Below are 16592 nucleotides of genomic sequence, written 5' to 3' on the forward strand. Positions count from 1 at the left end.
CAGATATTTGGGAGTGGACGTGTCAGCGGATGGGTCTATGAAAGATGAGGTGAATCATAGAATTGATGAGGGAAAAAGAGTGAGTGGTGCACTTAGGAGTCTGTGGAAACAAAGAACTTTGTCCTTGGAGGCAAAGAGGGGAATGTATGAGAGTATAGTTTTACCAACGCTCTTATATGGGTGTGAAGCGTGGGTGATGAATGTTGCAGCGAGGAGAAGGCTGGAGGCAGTGGAGATGTCATGTCTGAGGGCAATGTGTGGTGTGAATATAATGCAGAGAATTCGTAGTTTGGAAGTTAGGAGGAGGTGCGGGATTACCAAAACTGTTGTCCAGAGGGCTGAGGAAGGGTTGTTGAGGTGGTTCGGACATGTAGAGAGAATGGAGCGAAACAGAATGACTTCAAGAGTGTATCAGTCTGTAGTGGAAGGAAGGCGGGGTAGGGGTCGGCCTAGGAAGGGTTGGAGGGAGGGGGTAAAGGAGGTTTTGTGTGTGAGGGGCTTGGACTTCCAGCAGGCATGCGTGAGCGTGTTTGATAGGAGTGAATGGAGACAAATGGTTTTTAATACTTGACGTGCTGTTGGAGTGTGAGCAAAGTAACATTTATGAAGGGATTCAGGGAAACCGGCAGGCCGGACTTGAGTCCTGGAGATGGGAAGTACAGTGCCTGCACTCTGAAGGAGGGGTGTTAATGTTGCAGTTTAAAAACTGTAGTGTAAAGCACCCTTCTGGCAAGACAGTGATGGAGTGAATGATGGTGAAAGTTTTTCTTTTTCGGGCCACCCTGCCTTGGTGGGAATCGGCCGGTGTGATAATAAAAAAAAAAAAAAATAAGTTTGGAGGATGAGCAGGTGCATTGTCCATTACTAGCAGGCACTTGAGATCCAATTTCTTTTCCAGGAGATACTCCTTCACACTAGGGCCAAACACTTCATTGAACCACTCGACGAAAATTTCCCTCGTGACCCATGCCTTACTATTAGATTTCCAAAACACACACAATTTACTCTTCATAACATTGTTTTTCCTGAACACTCTGGGATTTTCAGAATGGTACACTAGTAATGGCTTCACTTTGAAATCCCCACTAGCATTAGCACAGAACATTAGCGTCAGCCTGTCTTTCATAGGCTTGTGTCCTGGCATTGCCTTTTCCTCTTGTGTAATGAAGGTCCTCTTTGGCATTTTCTTCCAAAAGAGGCCTGTTTCGTCACAATTGAACACTTGTTCAGGTTTCAGTCCTTCAGCCTCTATGTACTCCTGGAATTCATGCACATATTTTTCAGCCGCCTTGTGGTCCGAACTGGCAGCCTCACCATGCCTTACCACACTGTGTATGCCAGTACGGTTCTTAAATCTCTCAAACCAGCCTTTGCTGGCCTTAAATTCACTCACATCACTACTATTTGCAGGCAATTTCTTTACCAAATCTTCATGCAACTGCCTAGCCTTTTCACAAATAATCAAAGTCATAAGAGTATCTCCTGCTAATTGTTTCTCATTTATCCACACCAATAATAACTTCTCAACCTCTTCCAGTACTGGTGATCTCATTTTTGTCAGCATAGTTACTCCCTTTGCAACAACAGCATCCTTTATTTCCTTTTTCTTGGCCACTATGGAACATAAGGTTGTGTAGGGTTTCTTATACATCCTGGACAGTTCGGCCATGATGGTTTTCTTAAATTCAATCGTATTTCTCACCTTCTTTACCACAGGCTTGGCACTAGGAGCTTTCTTTGGAGCCATGGTAGCTTATTTAGTACTTGCAAGCACTAAAATAAATGGAATATTATGAAATATTTCGCTGGAGCACGTGAGGGGACCTTCGCTCACTGGTAAACAATGCCAGACTGGCTGCCGCCCCGGCTCACGCCGTGGGTATGTGTCCCGGATGAACTACGACTCGCGAGTCAACCTATGAAAAGCGAGTCCATGTTTATACGAAAATACCCCTATGATTGGCGAAACTTACGATTGCCGGGAACTACAAAAAGTGGGGGACCACTGTAATTGGTCGCATTGGGAGCTGATCGTAAAGCAGGGGTCCACTGTATATTAAAATTGTTTCAAAATGTAATACTCATGGAAATATGGCAGTAAGTCACATTGTTAGATTTTATTGGATTTTCCCAGGTTAAATTTACATAATGTGCATTTTGGTTGAATTCCACTGTTAGTAGCATGAAATTGTAATAAATTTGGAATGAATAAGACATCTTCCTGTCAGTTTCACACCCTATTTTTTAGTAGGGAAGTTGGTGGAACAATAGTTCCTAGTCTTATTATTTTCTTATGTTAGTTTTGCAGTGTTACCCATGATGCACTACACAGACCCATCTGTTCTTAGATTTTTTTCAAAAGCATGAAGAGGTTGTAGGAGACACAAACGTTAACCCTTTCAGGGTTTCCGATGTACTAGTATAGCTTACGCGCCAGGGTTATTGACGTACTAGTACGGCTTATGCGCCAGGGTTATTGACGTACTAGTATGCATAAATTCTAGCGCCTTCAAATCTCGCGGGAAAAGGCTGGTAGGCCTAAATGTGAGAGAATGGGTGTGTGTGGTCGTTGTGCATGGTAGAAAAAAAATCTGTGACCCACTGACGCATTGTGGGAACGCCATTTTAGTAGACCTTGTTCACCATGCCTCGCGGTAAGAAACTCCTCACTCCTCGGCGAATTGGGACACTTTTGTTCCCCAATGACAGTTCTAATACAGATGGAAGTGCCAGTGAAGATGAGTTTAAAGGTTTCGATGAAGTTGTGACCGAAACTAATGACCATAATAACAGTAATAGCGAGGAAAACCCAGACGAACCTCAGCCTTCCACCTCTCCTGCTGGGCCGTCTTGTTCATGTTCAGTTGTACCAGAACGAAAGAGGAAACTCCTATTTTCCCATATCCCGGACTCAGATGTGAGCATTCATGATATTGATAGTGAATATGAACTACAAGCTCTTGAAAACACTTCCAGTAGCGATAGTGAAGTGGAATAACGTCAGTATATACGACGATATATCCGCTCTGGTAGTGTGCCATATGCTATTCCAAGGGAAAAGAGTACATCTCGGAGTACATACTATGGCTGTACAACAGGAACAGATAGTGAAAATGAAGATGATAGTGTTGCAATTGGGATGGAAAATGTGCATGGTGGTGGTAGTGGTGGTGCTGGCCGTGAGGCACCAGCAGTGGGCCATGCTGCCACCCACGCTGCCACCCACGCCACTGCCTCAGCTGATCTACAGCAAAGGCCTCCATCCCCCACCCACCCACCACACCAGCCTCTACAACCACAACCTCCACAGCCACAAACTCCACAACCACAACCACCTGTCAGTATCCAGTACCCACCAGCAGACCGCACCTGAGATTAGCAGGAAGCTGCCAAATTTGTTCCAAATCCCCACCAGTTTGATGAAAGCCAAAGTGGAATATGGCCATCTTGTACACTGGGGAACAATGCCAGTGAACTGGAATGTTTCAAGTTATTCTTTGACGAACCCCTGATGGAAATTATTGTCAGGGAAAGCAACAGATACATACTTCACTTACACCATGGCAAACACAACACTTTCACCAAAATCACGTCTACACCAGTGGAAGGAGACAACTGTGGCTGAGATGTATCTTTTCTTTGCCACAATAATGCTTATGCCACATGTGTATAAACACAGTGTGAAATCATACTGGCCAACAGACCACCTGATTGCAACCCCAGGTTTCAGTGATATAATGCGAGTGAATCGATTTGTGCTACTATTACGTATGCTTCACTTCTCAGACAAAACCAGGCCTGACAGAAAAGACAGGTTATATAAGATTAGGAATGTGTTTGTGTATCTGAAAGTGAAATTCAGTATGTATTTTTATCCCTTCAGGAAACTTGTTTTTGACGAGTCTTTGATTTTGTTCAAAGGAAGACTCTCTTTCAAGCAGTACATACCAAGCAAGAAGAAACGCTTTGGTATAAAGTTGTTTGTGCTTTGCGATTGCTACAGAGATCTTGTATTGGATATTATTGTGTACTCTGGAAGTTATACATTGCAAATTACCAGGAAGTTATTGGGCATCTCTGGTGATGTGGTTAGAACAATGATATAACCATACCTTGGTAAGGGGCTTATATTATATACTGATAACTGGTACACAAGCCCCTCACTCAGTGATTTTTTGCAAGTGAACATGACAGATATGTGTGGCACAGTGCATGCAAATCGTAAACATATGCCCAGGTTTGACGCTGGCACTCGTAGAGGTGAGGTGCAGGCGTTTGCTGCCAATGACATCATGGCATTTTGGTGGCATGACAAACGAGATGTCAAACTGTTGTCATCAGTTCACCCTAACAAAATGACAAACACTGGCAGGCAGCATAGAGAGAGCATTGAACCCATTCTAAAACCTGCAGCTGTGATTGATTACACCTTCAATATGCACTCAGTGGACAAATGTGACATGCAGATTGGGTTTGCTGATTGTGTTCGCAAGAGTTATAAGTTGTACATATAACTCTTTTTCCATCTTCTGGACATTTCCATGCTCAATGCTTATAATATGTATAAGATGAGGAGCAGAAACAAACCACCATATGGCAAATTTTGTTTGTCTGTCATCAGACAAATAGTATTCAAGTACCAAGGAACAACACCTGCAATAGAAAACCACCCACTAAATTATCAACAGCTACCCTCTCGTCTGAAGCATGGTGATCACTTCCTAATACAACTGCCTGCTACTGCTTTCAAGAAAAAGGCTCAGAAGAGATGTTACGTCTGTGCACATACAAAAAAACACTCACAACAACGCAGAGACACTTGTTATATGTGTGACACCATGTTTCAAAGAGTTCCACAGGCTGCACAACTTCTGGACTGTATATGTGTATATAAAATATAGAAAAATAGTAATAAACAACATTTTATATCGTTTGTGTGTGAAAACAACTTTTATAAACAATATAGTGACAACAGTGTTTGTGCAGTTATTGTATAGTAAATAAGGAGAAAAAACTTACAAAATAGTGCTCATATTGGTCTCACAGGACATAAAAGTTACTTGAAAAAAAAAAAATAATAGAAAATAATACCAAAAAAACTAAATAAACTAAAACCGGGTGACCGGCAGTCGGCGATGTTGCCATATGCCGGTCATTTTCTGTCAGCTTCACGCCTCCATATCTTGGTAAGTATTGATGGTAAAAAAAATTCATAAGATTTTTTTTTTTTTAATTTTTCGACCCTGAGAACAAGTCTGGGAGAGGGTCTGTCGACCCTGAAAGGGTTAAGTATGCTACACAGGTCATTTGTCCATGTCTGGTATTGTCATTTTGTTTAAGTAGACACCTCTTACCCTATTGGTCCATTATTGCGAGGTTTCACTGTATGGGAGGGTTCTGCTTTACAGCACTTCTCTTTATGGAATTTTGCCAATACAGCAGTTTTCAGTTATACCTATTTTTCATTTATTCAGACTTCCTACAATAAATATATTCACCACTCACTATAAGCTAAGGACAGTAATATTCTAAAGTAAATAATGTGTATACTGTATATGCATTTTTTAGGTCTAACTGTATTGCTCACTTAATACATGATAATATAAACATGTTTTCAGGCTTTTATATGCATATGAAAGTGAAAAACTCAATATTTCATGTTACAGCAATTTTTGCTTTACAGCAGTAGCCCAGAACCTACCCTTCTGTATAAGAGGGCCCCTCCTGTGTATGGTTTGCTGATGACAGTGTAATATTTACGTTTTATAGTTCTTCCTTTAACAAACTGGCAGTATCCCACTAAGGCACTGGTGGCCCAAAAAGAAAAAAGAATGTTTCTCTTTTTAACCCTTAAACTGTCCAAACTTAGATCTACGTTTATGTGCGTAGCGCTCTGACCTTGATCTTCTCCATTTGAAAGCATGTAAAAAACCTAGCTCTACGTTCGGAGCGCTACACGAGCAAACATAGATCTACGTTTAAACAGTGTAAGGGTTAACTTTAGTAATGTATACAGGAGAAGGGTTTACTAGCCCCTTGCTCCCTCTTTATAGTTATTTTCATATTTTTTCTTTCTCATGTGTACTTAATAACCAATCTCTAAATGTGTATTTTTCATGGTGTGTATATGTGAGATCAAGGGTCAGCAAGAGAATGTTTACGTGTATTGTTATGTACAGTCGACCCCCGGCATATGATGGCATCGGTACACGTACATTAAATCCGGTATACGATACATTTTAACACAAAAATTTTGCCTCGCCACTCGTTAAAAAACCCGCCACGTGATTCGTCCGGGATGCGTCCACGTGTGGCCTGAACTGCCCCATGCGTGCCAGTGTTTACAAGCCAGCCAGTGTGCTCGCATCTAAGCATACATTCAGTACATTCCGTATTATCACAGTGTTTTTGGTGCTTGTTTCTGCAAAATAAGTCACCATGGGCCCCAAGAAAGCTTCTAGTGCCAACCCTGTGATAAAAAGGGTGAGAATTAGTATGGAAATTACAAAAGATTTTAAAGGGTTTGGGGCTAACCCTGAGAAGCCTATGCCAGTTGTGGAATCCATTGTGCCTACTTCAAAAATTAAGGAAATGTGTGCAAAGTGGGTTTAACTGCAAACCTTTATGGATGGAAATCACCCTAACACATCTATTGCAAGCCGTGCTGGTGACTGTTACAATGACAATGTTGTGGCCCATTTTAGACAAATCTTAAAGGAACGGAAGTTACAGACCTCTATGGACAGATTTGTTGTGCGACAGAGGTCCAGTGACTCTCAAGCTGGTCCTAGTGGCATTAAGAGAAGAAAGGAAGTAACCCCGGAAAAGGACTTGCTACCTCAAGTCCTAATGGAAGGGGATTCCCCTTCTAAACATTAACAACTTCGACACTCTCCCCTCCTCCCATCCCATCAATCATCACCAGATCTTCATTAACCCTTTGGGGGTCGGTAGGTCCTCTCAGAGACTTGTTCTCAGGGTCAGCCAAATTTCAAAAAAAAAAAATTATTTTTTCTTATGAAAAGATAGAGAATCTTTTCTCGATCATAATGACACCAAAAGTATGAAATTTGATGGAAAACTTACGGAAATATGCTCTTGCGAAGTTAGCGGTCTCGACAATGTTTATGCATCGGTGATTTTGCCCACTTTGAGCCCTATATTCTGCCAATTCCAGTGTACTAGTCGACAAAAATCATAACTATTTCGCTAGAACTCCATATTTTCTATCGAATGAGTACAAGAAACTACCCATTTACCGATTTCAACTATCCAATACAGTGGTCAGAATTTAGCAATTTTGCCAATTTTACACAAATTTCAAAAGATGCCAATTTCCGAATAGAGTCCAGAATAAACAAGAAAGACATTCCTGGCACTAAAATAACATTTCCTCTGTTCATTAGTCATGTTCCCACGCCCCTCTTGCATTCTTTTGCTTTCCACTTTGAATTTTTATTCTCACAAAAAAAAATAGAAGATTCACTCTTATGCAGATTACTGCATTAGTGTATAAATGGTATAAATAATATTGGCGCACTTGTGAAAGAATATTAGACTCACCAGTTGACATGTATTGGACGCTTGGCATGATTTGTTTACTTTTGATCTTTGGTAAAAATCGAACATTTCTGCTACTTTAAGCTCAATTTCAAGGTACTTTTCATTGTAAAACCAGTCAAAAATCATCTCAATTTCTGTAATATGTCTTCCATTCTATAAAATGAGACCAGGAAAACTAGAATACAACAATAAATACCATACGAAAATACAGTGCAAAGTCGCTGTTTTAATCCAAAAACACGGTCAAAGTTTTTTTTTCTCATTACGCACTGTGTGCTGCAGGATTTTTTTTATACTGCGCACACTGACCACATACCCATTTTTTTCATATGTAGGCCTACCAGCTTTCTCTCACTAGATTTGACGGCACTAGAATTTATGCGTACTAGTACGCCAAAAACCCCTGCTCATAAGCCGTACTAGTACGTCCGAAACCCCGAAAGGGTTAAAGGTATTGTATTCTATTGTTAGTAGTTAGTGCATGTCTTCTTCAGTTTGTGTGCATTAAACTTAATATTTCATGTGGTAAAACTTTTTTTTTTCATAGTACTTTTGGGTGTCTTGCACGGATTAATTTGATTTCCATTATTTCTTATGGGAAAAATTAATTCGCCTTCCGATAATTTTGGCATACGATGAGCTCTCAGGAACCGATTAATATCGTATACCGGGGGTCCACTGTATAGATAAACTTTGTCCTGTCAGTAGACTTATGCAGACACATTTATTGTTGATAAAGCAAGTTTCATGTGAATCTTGCAATGGCACCAAGTCAGAGATTTTGAAATTAAAAAAGGTTTTATCTCTGGCCAATTGATTTATTTGTATGTAAATTTTGTAGGTATTATCCAGCCAAATTATTGAAAGTTGTGCTAGAACTTATTCATCTAAATTCCTAAATAATGGAAAAAAATTGTATAGCACTAGTTAGTGAAGCTAACCTTGAGACCTTACTAATAGTAAGGGCTTACTAGATTTTGGTGCAAATAGCAAGTTAATAGAGTTTTGAGAAGCCTGTAATCTTTTTATACCACTTGCAAGATTCATCATTTTGAACAAGAGTGACCCAGACAAAAGAGGAAACACATTTACTATCATTCATTCAGTTGCTGTATTGCAACATGTGACATATGATGCAAGTGAATGTGGTGTATGATATTCAAGTAGTTATATACCACATAATAAGTTTCTCTGGATAAATACACAGTATAGGTGGGCTCTGGTGGCCTGGTAGTTAACGCTCTCGCTTCACACGGTGAGGGCCTGGGTTCGATTCCCAGCCAGAGTAGAAACATTGGACGTGTTTCTTTCCACCTGTTGTCTATGTTCCCCATCAGTAAAATGGGTACCTGGGTGTTAGTCGACTGGTGTGGGTCGCATCCTGGGACACTGACCTAAGGAGGCCTGGTCACAGACTGGGCCGCGGGGGCGTTGACCCCCGGAACTCTCTCCAGATAAACTCCAGATAAACAGTACAGTGGAACCTCAGCTTACTAGTTTAATCCATTCTGTGACCTTGCTCGTATTCTGAGTCAATTTTCCTCATTTAAATTAATTGAAATGCCATTAATCCATTCCAGCAGAATTCCTGCTCTCAGGAGGCAGGGCAAAATACTTTCAATATAACGCTAATATCAAGTCTGCGGCTTATTTATCTATCACAATTGATCTAATATGACATAATAAACAATATAAATAACATAGAAACCTGATGTATACTCTAGAATGGATAAAATATGTCATTATGTGATAAGGGGAGGTGGCCATTCCTGCTCCCGCATTATTGTGGTATTCACTGCCATTTAGTGATGACCTTTCAGAGCTCACTTGTTTTTATAGTATGTATTATTATTATAATTATTATTATTATACGTAGAGTAGACCGTCGTTTAACACGGTTTTGTCTTGCATGTTTTGGTTATAGCACGATTGAAGAATTGCGGCATATTTTTGTTTAACACTTCATAAAATTAGTTTAACATGGTTGCGGGAGGGGAAAACATTTTGAGCGCGCGGTTGCCTGCTGGGCGGGATGGTCTGTGGGTTACACCATTGAGTCAACGATGATACTCGGGAAGCTCGCTGTGTTTATTTATATACATATTTTCTTATTTTCATTGCCATTTGTTAAATCTGCCAAGCAATTATGGCACCCAGTAAGCATACAAGTGTTCCTGCAAGTGACAAGAAAAGGTTTAAGCGTTCAAGTCTAGGAATTACGAAGAAAATCAAGATATTAGATAAGCTTAAGAGTGGCTCACATATGGTGGATATAGTGAGGGCCTATGGCCTTAACCCTTAAACTGTCCAAACATAGATCTATGTTTGCACATGTAGCACTCTGAACGTAGATCTACATTTTATTTTTCATTCCATCAAATTTGGCACTATAGGCTTGAGTCTCCTAGATGTGAGAGAATGGTTCTGCACCCAAAGTGTGCGCACTATGAAAAAAATTCACTGACACTGGGGTACCGCATGGTAGCACCAGTTAGTTTCAGCTCCATCTTGCGTTAACATCATGGCAAACCCCCGTGATTCACTCACGCCTCATCGTATTAACACTCTACTATTCTCGGAAAGTGTAACAACATGAGGTTAGTGAATTTGACACTGATATAGCCACTAATGTTCAAGGAATTAGTGAAACTGTTGATGATAACCCAGATGATCCCCAGCCCATCACCTCTGGGGTGGACAGTGTGGCCATACCAGACCCTCAGCCCAGTACCTCTGGGGTTGCTAGCATTACTACCCAAAGGCAACTCTGCAAGAGGAAATTATAATTTTCCAAGCATTATGGTGATGATGATAGTGTAAGTGATATAAGTGACGATGATGAAATCAATTTTATGCCCATAGAGGATTCGCCAAGTGACGGTGATTATCATTATTCCCCAGTGAAACGTACTTTTAGGCGTCGTAACCTACGTTCAGGCAGTGTGCCATATGTAGTCGGCGGCAAAGGTCGTGGCAGGTCACGATCCCAAACCCCAGCTAGTGATAGTGATAGCGATCATGAAGGTGAATGTGCTGGGATGGAGGAAGAGGAGGTTGGTGGCATGGTGCCTGGACCTCGTGGCATGGTGGGTGGGCAGACAAAGGACCACCTGGCACCCTCTCAAACATGTGTTGCCTCCACTCCTGTCCCTCCTGCTCCCCCACACCCCATGCCACAGGTCCACCCTACACCATGTGACCACGAATGGAACTGGACAGAAAGTACACCATTCATGCCACATCCTTTCAATTTTGATGCCAGTAGAAGTGGTATCATGCTACACTGTCCCATCACAAATGAGTCTACAGAGTTAGACTATTTTCAACTATACATTGATGAACCGATAATGAACCTGATTGTTATCCAGACCAACATCTACTACTAGTATACAATGGACCACAAAGATGTTTCAGAATCGTCACAGCTGCACAGGTGGAAAGATACAACTGTGGCTGAAATATATTTATTCCTTGGCACAATCATGCATATGCCACACATGTATTAGAACAATATAGCACACTACTGGTCCACAGACCACTTCATCAGTACTCCAGTCTTCTCTGACCTCCTCCCCTGCAACAGATTCACTCTGCTGCTATGAATGTTACACTTCTCAGACAGGAATATGCCAAACCGAAATGACCTCCTGTACAAAATCAGGGAATTGTTTATGTATCTGAAGCAAAAATTCAGTGCCTACTTTTATCCATTCAAGAATATTGTTGTTGACGAGTCCTTGATTCTGTTCAAGGGACGACTGTCATTCAAACAATATATAAAGTAGAAGTGATGCAAGGAGGGAAGAGTATATGGAGAAAAAGAGAGAGGTTAAGAGAGTGGTGAAGCAATGTAAAAAGAGAGCAAATGAGAGAGTGGGTGAGATGTTATCAACAAATTTTGTTGAAAATAAGAAAAAGTTTTGGAGTGAGATTAACAAGTTAAGGAAGCCTAGAGAAAAAATGGATTTGTCAGTTAAAAATAGGAGAGGAGAGTTATTAAATGGAGAGTTAGAGGTATTGGGAAGATGGAGGGAATATTTTGAGGAATTGTTAAATGTTGATGAAGATAGGGAAGCTGTGATTTCGTGTATAGGGCAAGGAGGAATAACATCTTGTAGGAGTGAGGAAGAGCCAGTTGTGAGTGTGGGGGAAGTTCGTGAAGCAGTAGGTAAAATGACAGGGGGTAAGGCAGCCGGGATTGATGGGATAAAGATAGAAATGTTAAAAGCAGGTGGGGATATAGTTTTGGAGTGGTTGGTGCAATTATTTAATAAATGTATGGAAGAGGGTAAGGTACCTAGGGATTGGCAGAGATCATGCATAGTTTCTTTGTATAAAGGCAAAGGGGACAAAAGAGAGTGCAAAAATTATAGGGGGATAAGTCTGTTGAGTATACCTGGTTAAGTGTATGGTAGAGTTATTATTGAAAGAATTAAGAGTAAGATGGAGAATAGGATAGCAGATGAACAAGGAGGCTTTAGGAAAGGTAGGGGGTGTGTGGACCAGGTGTTTACAGTGAAACATATAAGTGAACAGTATTTAGATAAGGCTAAAGAGGTCTTTGTGGCATTTATGGATTTGGAAAAGGCGTATGACAGGGTGGATAGGGGGGCAGTGTGGCAGATGTTGCAGGTGTATGGTGTAGGAGGTAGGTTACTGAAAGCAGTGAAGAGTTTTTACAAGGATAGTGAGGCTCAAGTTAGAGTATGTAGGAAAGAGGGAAATTATTTCCCAGTAAAAGTAGGCCTTAGACAAGGATGTGTGATGTCACCGTGGTTGTTTAATATATTTATAGATGGGGTTGTAAGAGAAGTAAATGCGAGGGTCTTGGCAAGAGGTGTGGAGTTAAAAGATAAAGAATCACACATAAAGTGGGAGTTGTCACAGTTGCTCTTTGCTGATGACACTGTGCTCTTGGGAGATTCTGAAGAGAAGTTGCAGAGATTGGTGGATGAATTTGGTAGGGTGTGCAAAAGAAGAAAATTAAAAGTGAATACAGGAAAGAGTAAGGTTATGAGGATAACAAAAAGATTAGGTGATGAAAGATTGGATATCAGATTGGAGGGAGAGAGTATGGAGGAGGTGAATGTATTCAGATATTTGGGAGTGGACGTGTCAGCGGATGGGTCTATGAAAGATGAGGTGAATCATAGAATTGATGAGGGGAAAAGGGTGAGTGGTGCACTTAGGAGTCTGTGGAGACAAAGAACTTTGTCCTTGGAGGCAAAGAGGGGAATGTATGAGAGTATAGTTTTACCAACGCTCTTATATGGGTGTGAAGCATGGGTGATGAATGTTGCAGCGAGGAGAAGGCTGGAGGCAGTGGAGATGTCATGTCTGAGGGCAATGTGTGGTGTGAATATAATGCAGAGAATTCGTAGTTTGGAAGTTAGGAGGAGGTGTGGGATTACCAAAACTGTTGTCCAGAGGGCTGAGGAAGGGTTGTTGAGGTGGTTCGGACATGTAGAGAGAATGGAGCGAAACAGAGTGACTTCAAGAGTGTATCAGTCTGTAGTGGAAGGAAGGCGGGGTAGGGGTCGGCCTAGGAAAGGTTGGAGGGAGGGGGTAAAGGAGGTTTTGTGTGCGAGGGGCTTGGACTTCCAGCAGGCATGCGTGAGCGTGTTTGATAGGAGTGAATGGAGACAAATGGTTTTTAATACTTGATGTGCTGTTGGAGTGTGAGCAAAGTAACATTTATGAAGGGGTTCAGGGAAACCGGCAGGCCAGACTTGAGTCCTGGAGATGGGAAGTACAGTGCCTGCTCTCTGAAGGAGGGGTGTTAATGTTGCAGTTTAAAAACTGTAGTGTAAAGCACCCTTCTGGCAAGACAGTGATGGAGTGAATGATGATGAAAGTTTTTCTTTTTCGGGCCACCCTGCCTTGGTGGGAATCGGCCAGTGTTAATAACAAAAAAAAAAAATTCCTTTGGTATAAAGCTCTTTGTTATGTGTGACTGTGAGACTGGTCTTGTGTTGGATGTCGTTATCTACACAGGGGAAAACACACTCGACGATACCAGGTGCATGCTGGGCATTTCTGGGGATGTTGTTAGCAAGATGATGCAGCCATACCTTGACAAGGGTCATACATTGTTCACAGACAACTGGTATACAAGCCCTATGCTTGCTGACTTCCTACGTGTGAACAATACTGATATAAGTGGAACAGTGAGAAGTAGAAAACACATGCCAAGGTTCACTGGAGGAAGTGTAGTGCAAGCGTTTCATGCCAATGACATCATGGCACTGATGTGGCATGACAAACTGGACGTGACGTTGCTGTCAACCATCCACAGAAACGAGATGGTACAAACAGACAGACTGAGCAAGCACAACTATGAACCTATTGTAAAGCCAGCTGCTATACATACAATATGCGACTAGTCGACAAGTGTGACATGATGATAGGGTTTGTTGACTGTGTGCATAGGAGTCAGTTTTTATTAATTTGTGCATCTTTATCATGCTTCTACGTTATTTATGTTATACCTAATATTATTCTGGAATAAGTACGGTAGGTAGGTATTATTTATTGATAGTAATAGTATAATTATACAATAACAAATTTAGAAGCAGTGCTTTGAAACGGGGTCTAGACCAGCTGATGATGCCTTACCATCAGCTGTATAATGTACTGCAGGGTTAAAGAGCCCAGAGATCCATTACAGAATTTATGCACACTCCAGTACAACCATCAACTTCGGTACCAGAACCTCTACCATTCACTTCTGCCGACAACCAACAACCATCCACCTCAGCCCAGTAGGGCCACACCATCCATATCCACTCTCTTCACAATCATCCACAAACACCATTACCCACAATTTAAGGTAAGAAATACTATTATTTCTATTGCATTTGTAGTCTTAAGCAGTAATATATCATGACAATGCACCACAATTACACATTCCCTTTTATTTTTTAAGATCTGAAGGTCTAAAAAAAAGTTGTTTGGTTTTTTGGGGGCTCCCAGGAATGTAACCCTATTTTTCCCATAAGTTCTTCAGTTTGTCTCACACAGTTTTGTCTAACACTGTGTTTTCAGGAACGTAACTACCATGTTAAACGACGGTCTACTGTATTATTATAGTATTATTATGCATATTATTATATTATATTATTATTATTGTAATGGGGAAGCACTAAACCCATAGGATTATGCAGCACCTGTGGGGAGGGAGAGGATGGAAGGTATTCAGGCTTAATTTAGGGAACTGGAGCACAGATACAATTCCTTAGATCAAGAGCCCCTCACCAGCATCAAGGAACCTCCCTTGAGGGAGAAGCTCACATCCTGAATTTTTGCTTGTGTCCAGAAACAAAAAATTGACCAAGCGACTGCTCGTTTCCTGAAAAACTCGTATGATGGGGCACTTGTAAGCCAGGGTTCCACTGTATATGTTCCACTGTATATACAGAATAAACATAATTCTATATTGTAAGTACAGTATATAAGAGTCTTTTAACTGCATTTAATATTAAAGATTAAGAATTGTTTTTATATTTTTCCTTGTAGTTCTGAAATGACTCGTCTTTGGAACCTGAATACTAATAACCTGGAAGCATGCAAGATGCTTGATCGAGACTTTGTACCAGCGCTTGAGACCTACTTCACTCCAGCTATTGAGCAGCTTAGTCCAAAGTCAGAACTGAAAGAACAGGACAGGTAAGTTCTTAATTTACTATATATATAGTGTTCTATATTCTTGACATGTCCTCGGTGGAAACTACCGTGAATTTAGGAATGGGGTTGGCCTAATCTAAAACAAAAAAAAATCCCCATTTTTACTTGCCTCATTTGTTTTAAAATTGTGTGGTTGTGCACCTGCAACATTTATTTATTATTTAAAACTACATAATTCGTTACTCACAGAATAGACAAGATTTACAGTCATTGTAAGCTAGCCCTAAAATTAGCAGGCCATTGCTGGAATCATTACACCATGGTGCTGCTGTTCAAACAATGTCCTGCCAATTTTGACTGAGACTTGCCATGGGTTCAAATCTTGTTCGTTTACAGTTGTGTTAATAAGACTTCTCGAGTCAGAAACAATATTCATAAATGGAAGCACAAACAGACTTCTCGTAGTGCACACCTATGTAATGCATTTTTAACCCCTTCAGGGTCCAAGGCCCAAATCTGAAGTGGTGCCCCAGTGTCCTTTTCAAAAAAAAAAAAATTTATTTTTTCTTATGAAATGGTAGAGAATCTTTTTGTGAAGGTAATAAAACAAAAAGTACGAAATTTGATGGAAAATTGACGAAATTATGCTCTCGCGAATTTTGATGTGTCAGCGATATTTACGAATCAGCGATTTTGCCGACTTTGACTCCCATTTTAGGCCAATTACATTATTCCAGTCAACCAAATTCTTAGCTATTTCACTAGTATTACTTCTATTCTATTGATTGAGCACAAGAAATCGCCAAGTCAACTGTTTCAACTACAAATTAAAGTGATCGGAAATTGTTAATTTGGCCAATTTAACACAAAGTTCAAAATATTCCAATTTCAAAATAGGGTCCAGAATAAACAATGTAGGTATTCCTGGAACTAAACTAACATTTCCTCTGTTCATTAGTTACATTTTGAGGCTTTACAAATAAATTCCATTTTGATTTTTTATTCACATAATGAATTTTTATTCACACCAAAAAATAGAAGATTTACTGTTATGCAATACTGTAATAATTGTATAAATATCATCACCATATTTGTGAATGCTAATATATATTAGACCCACCAGCTGGCGTGTATTAGACGTGTGAGGTCGTTTGTTTACTCTTGAATATCGGCAAAAATTTAACATTTCTGCTACTTTGAGCTCAGTTTCAAGCCATTTTCAGTGCTAAAACCAATCAAAATCATCTCTATTTCTGTAATATGTCTTCCATTCTATCAAATGAGACCAAGAAATCGCAAATACAACTATAAAAAGCATACGAAAAAACACTGCAAAGTCGCTTTTTTAATCGAAAAATCATGATTTCAGTTTTTTTTCTCTCATTATACACAGTGTGCTGCAGGAT

General features: G+C 40.4%; 1 protein-coding gene across 2 annotated transcripts in view; it reads left to right on the top strand.

Annotated features, from left to right (window-relative positions):
• The window catches only part of Hpr1 (THO complex 1-like protein Hpr1), a gene marked incomplete at its 5' end in the record, with an annotated part of 99593 nt that overhangs the window by 60767 nt on the left and 22234 nt on the right, over positions 1 to 16592 (top strand). For both annotated transcript variants that reach the window (XM_070096775.1, XM_070096776.1), the window contains 1 exon segment: positions 15079 to 15228. In XM_070096775.1, coding sequence (XP_069952876.1) covers positions 15079 to 15228 — 150 coding nt within the window.

This window comes from Cherax quadricarinatus, chromosome 55, assembly GCF_038502225.1.
Source record: "Cherax quadricarinatus isolate ZL_2023a chromosome 55, ASM3850222v1, whole genome shotgun sequence".
NCBI classification, from domain to species: domain Eukaryota; kingdom Metazoa; phylum Arthropoda; class Malacostraca; order Decapoda; family Parastacidae; genus Cherax; species Cherax quadricarinatus.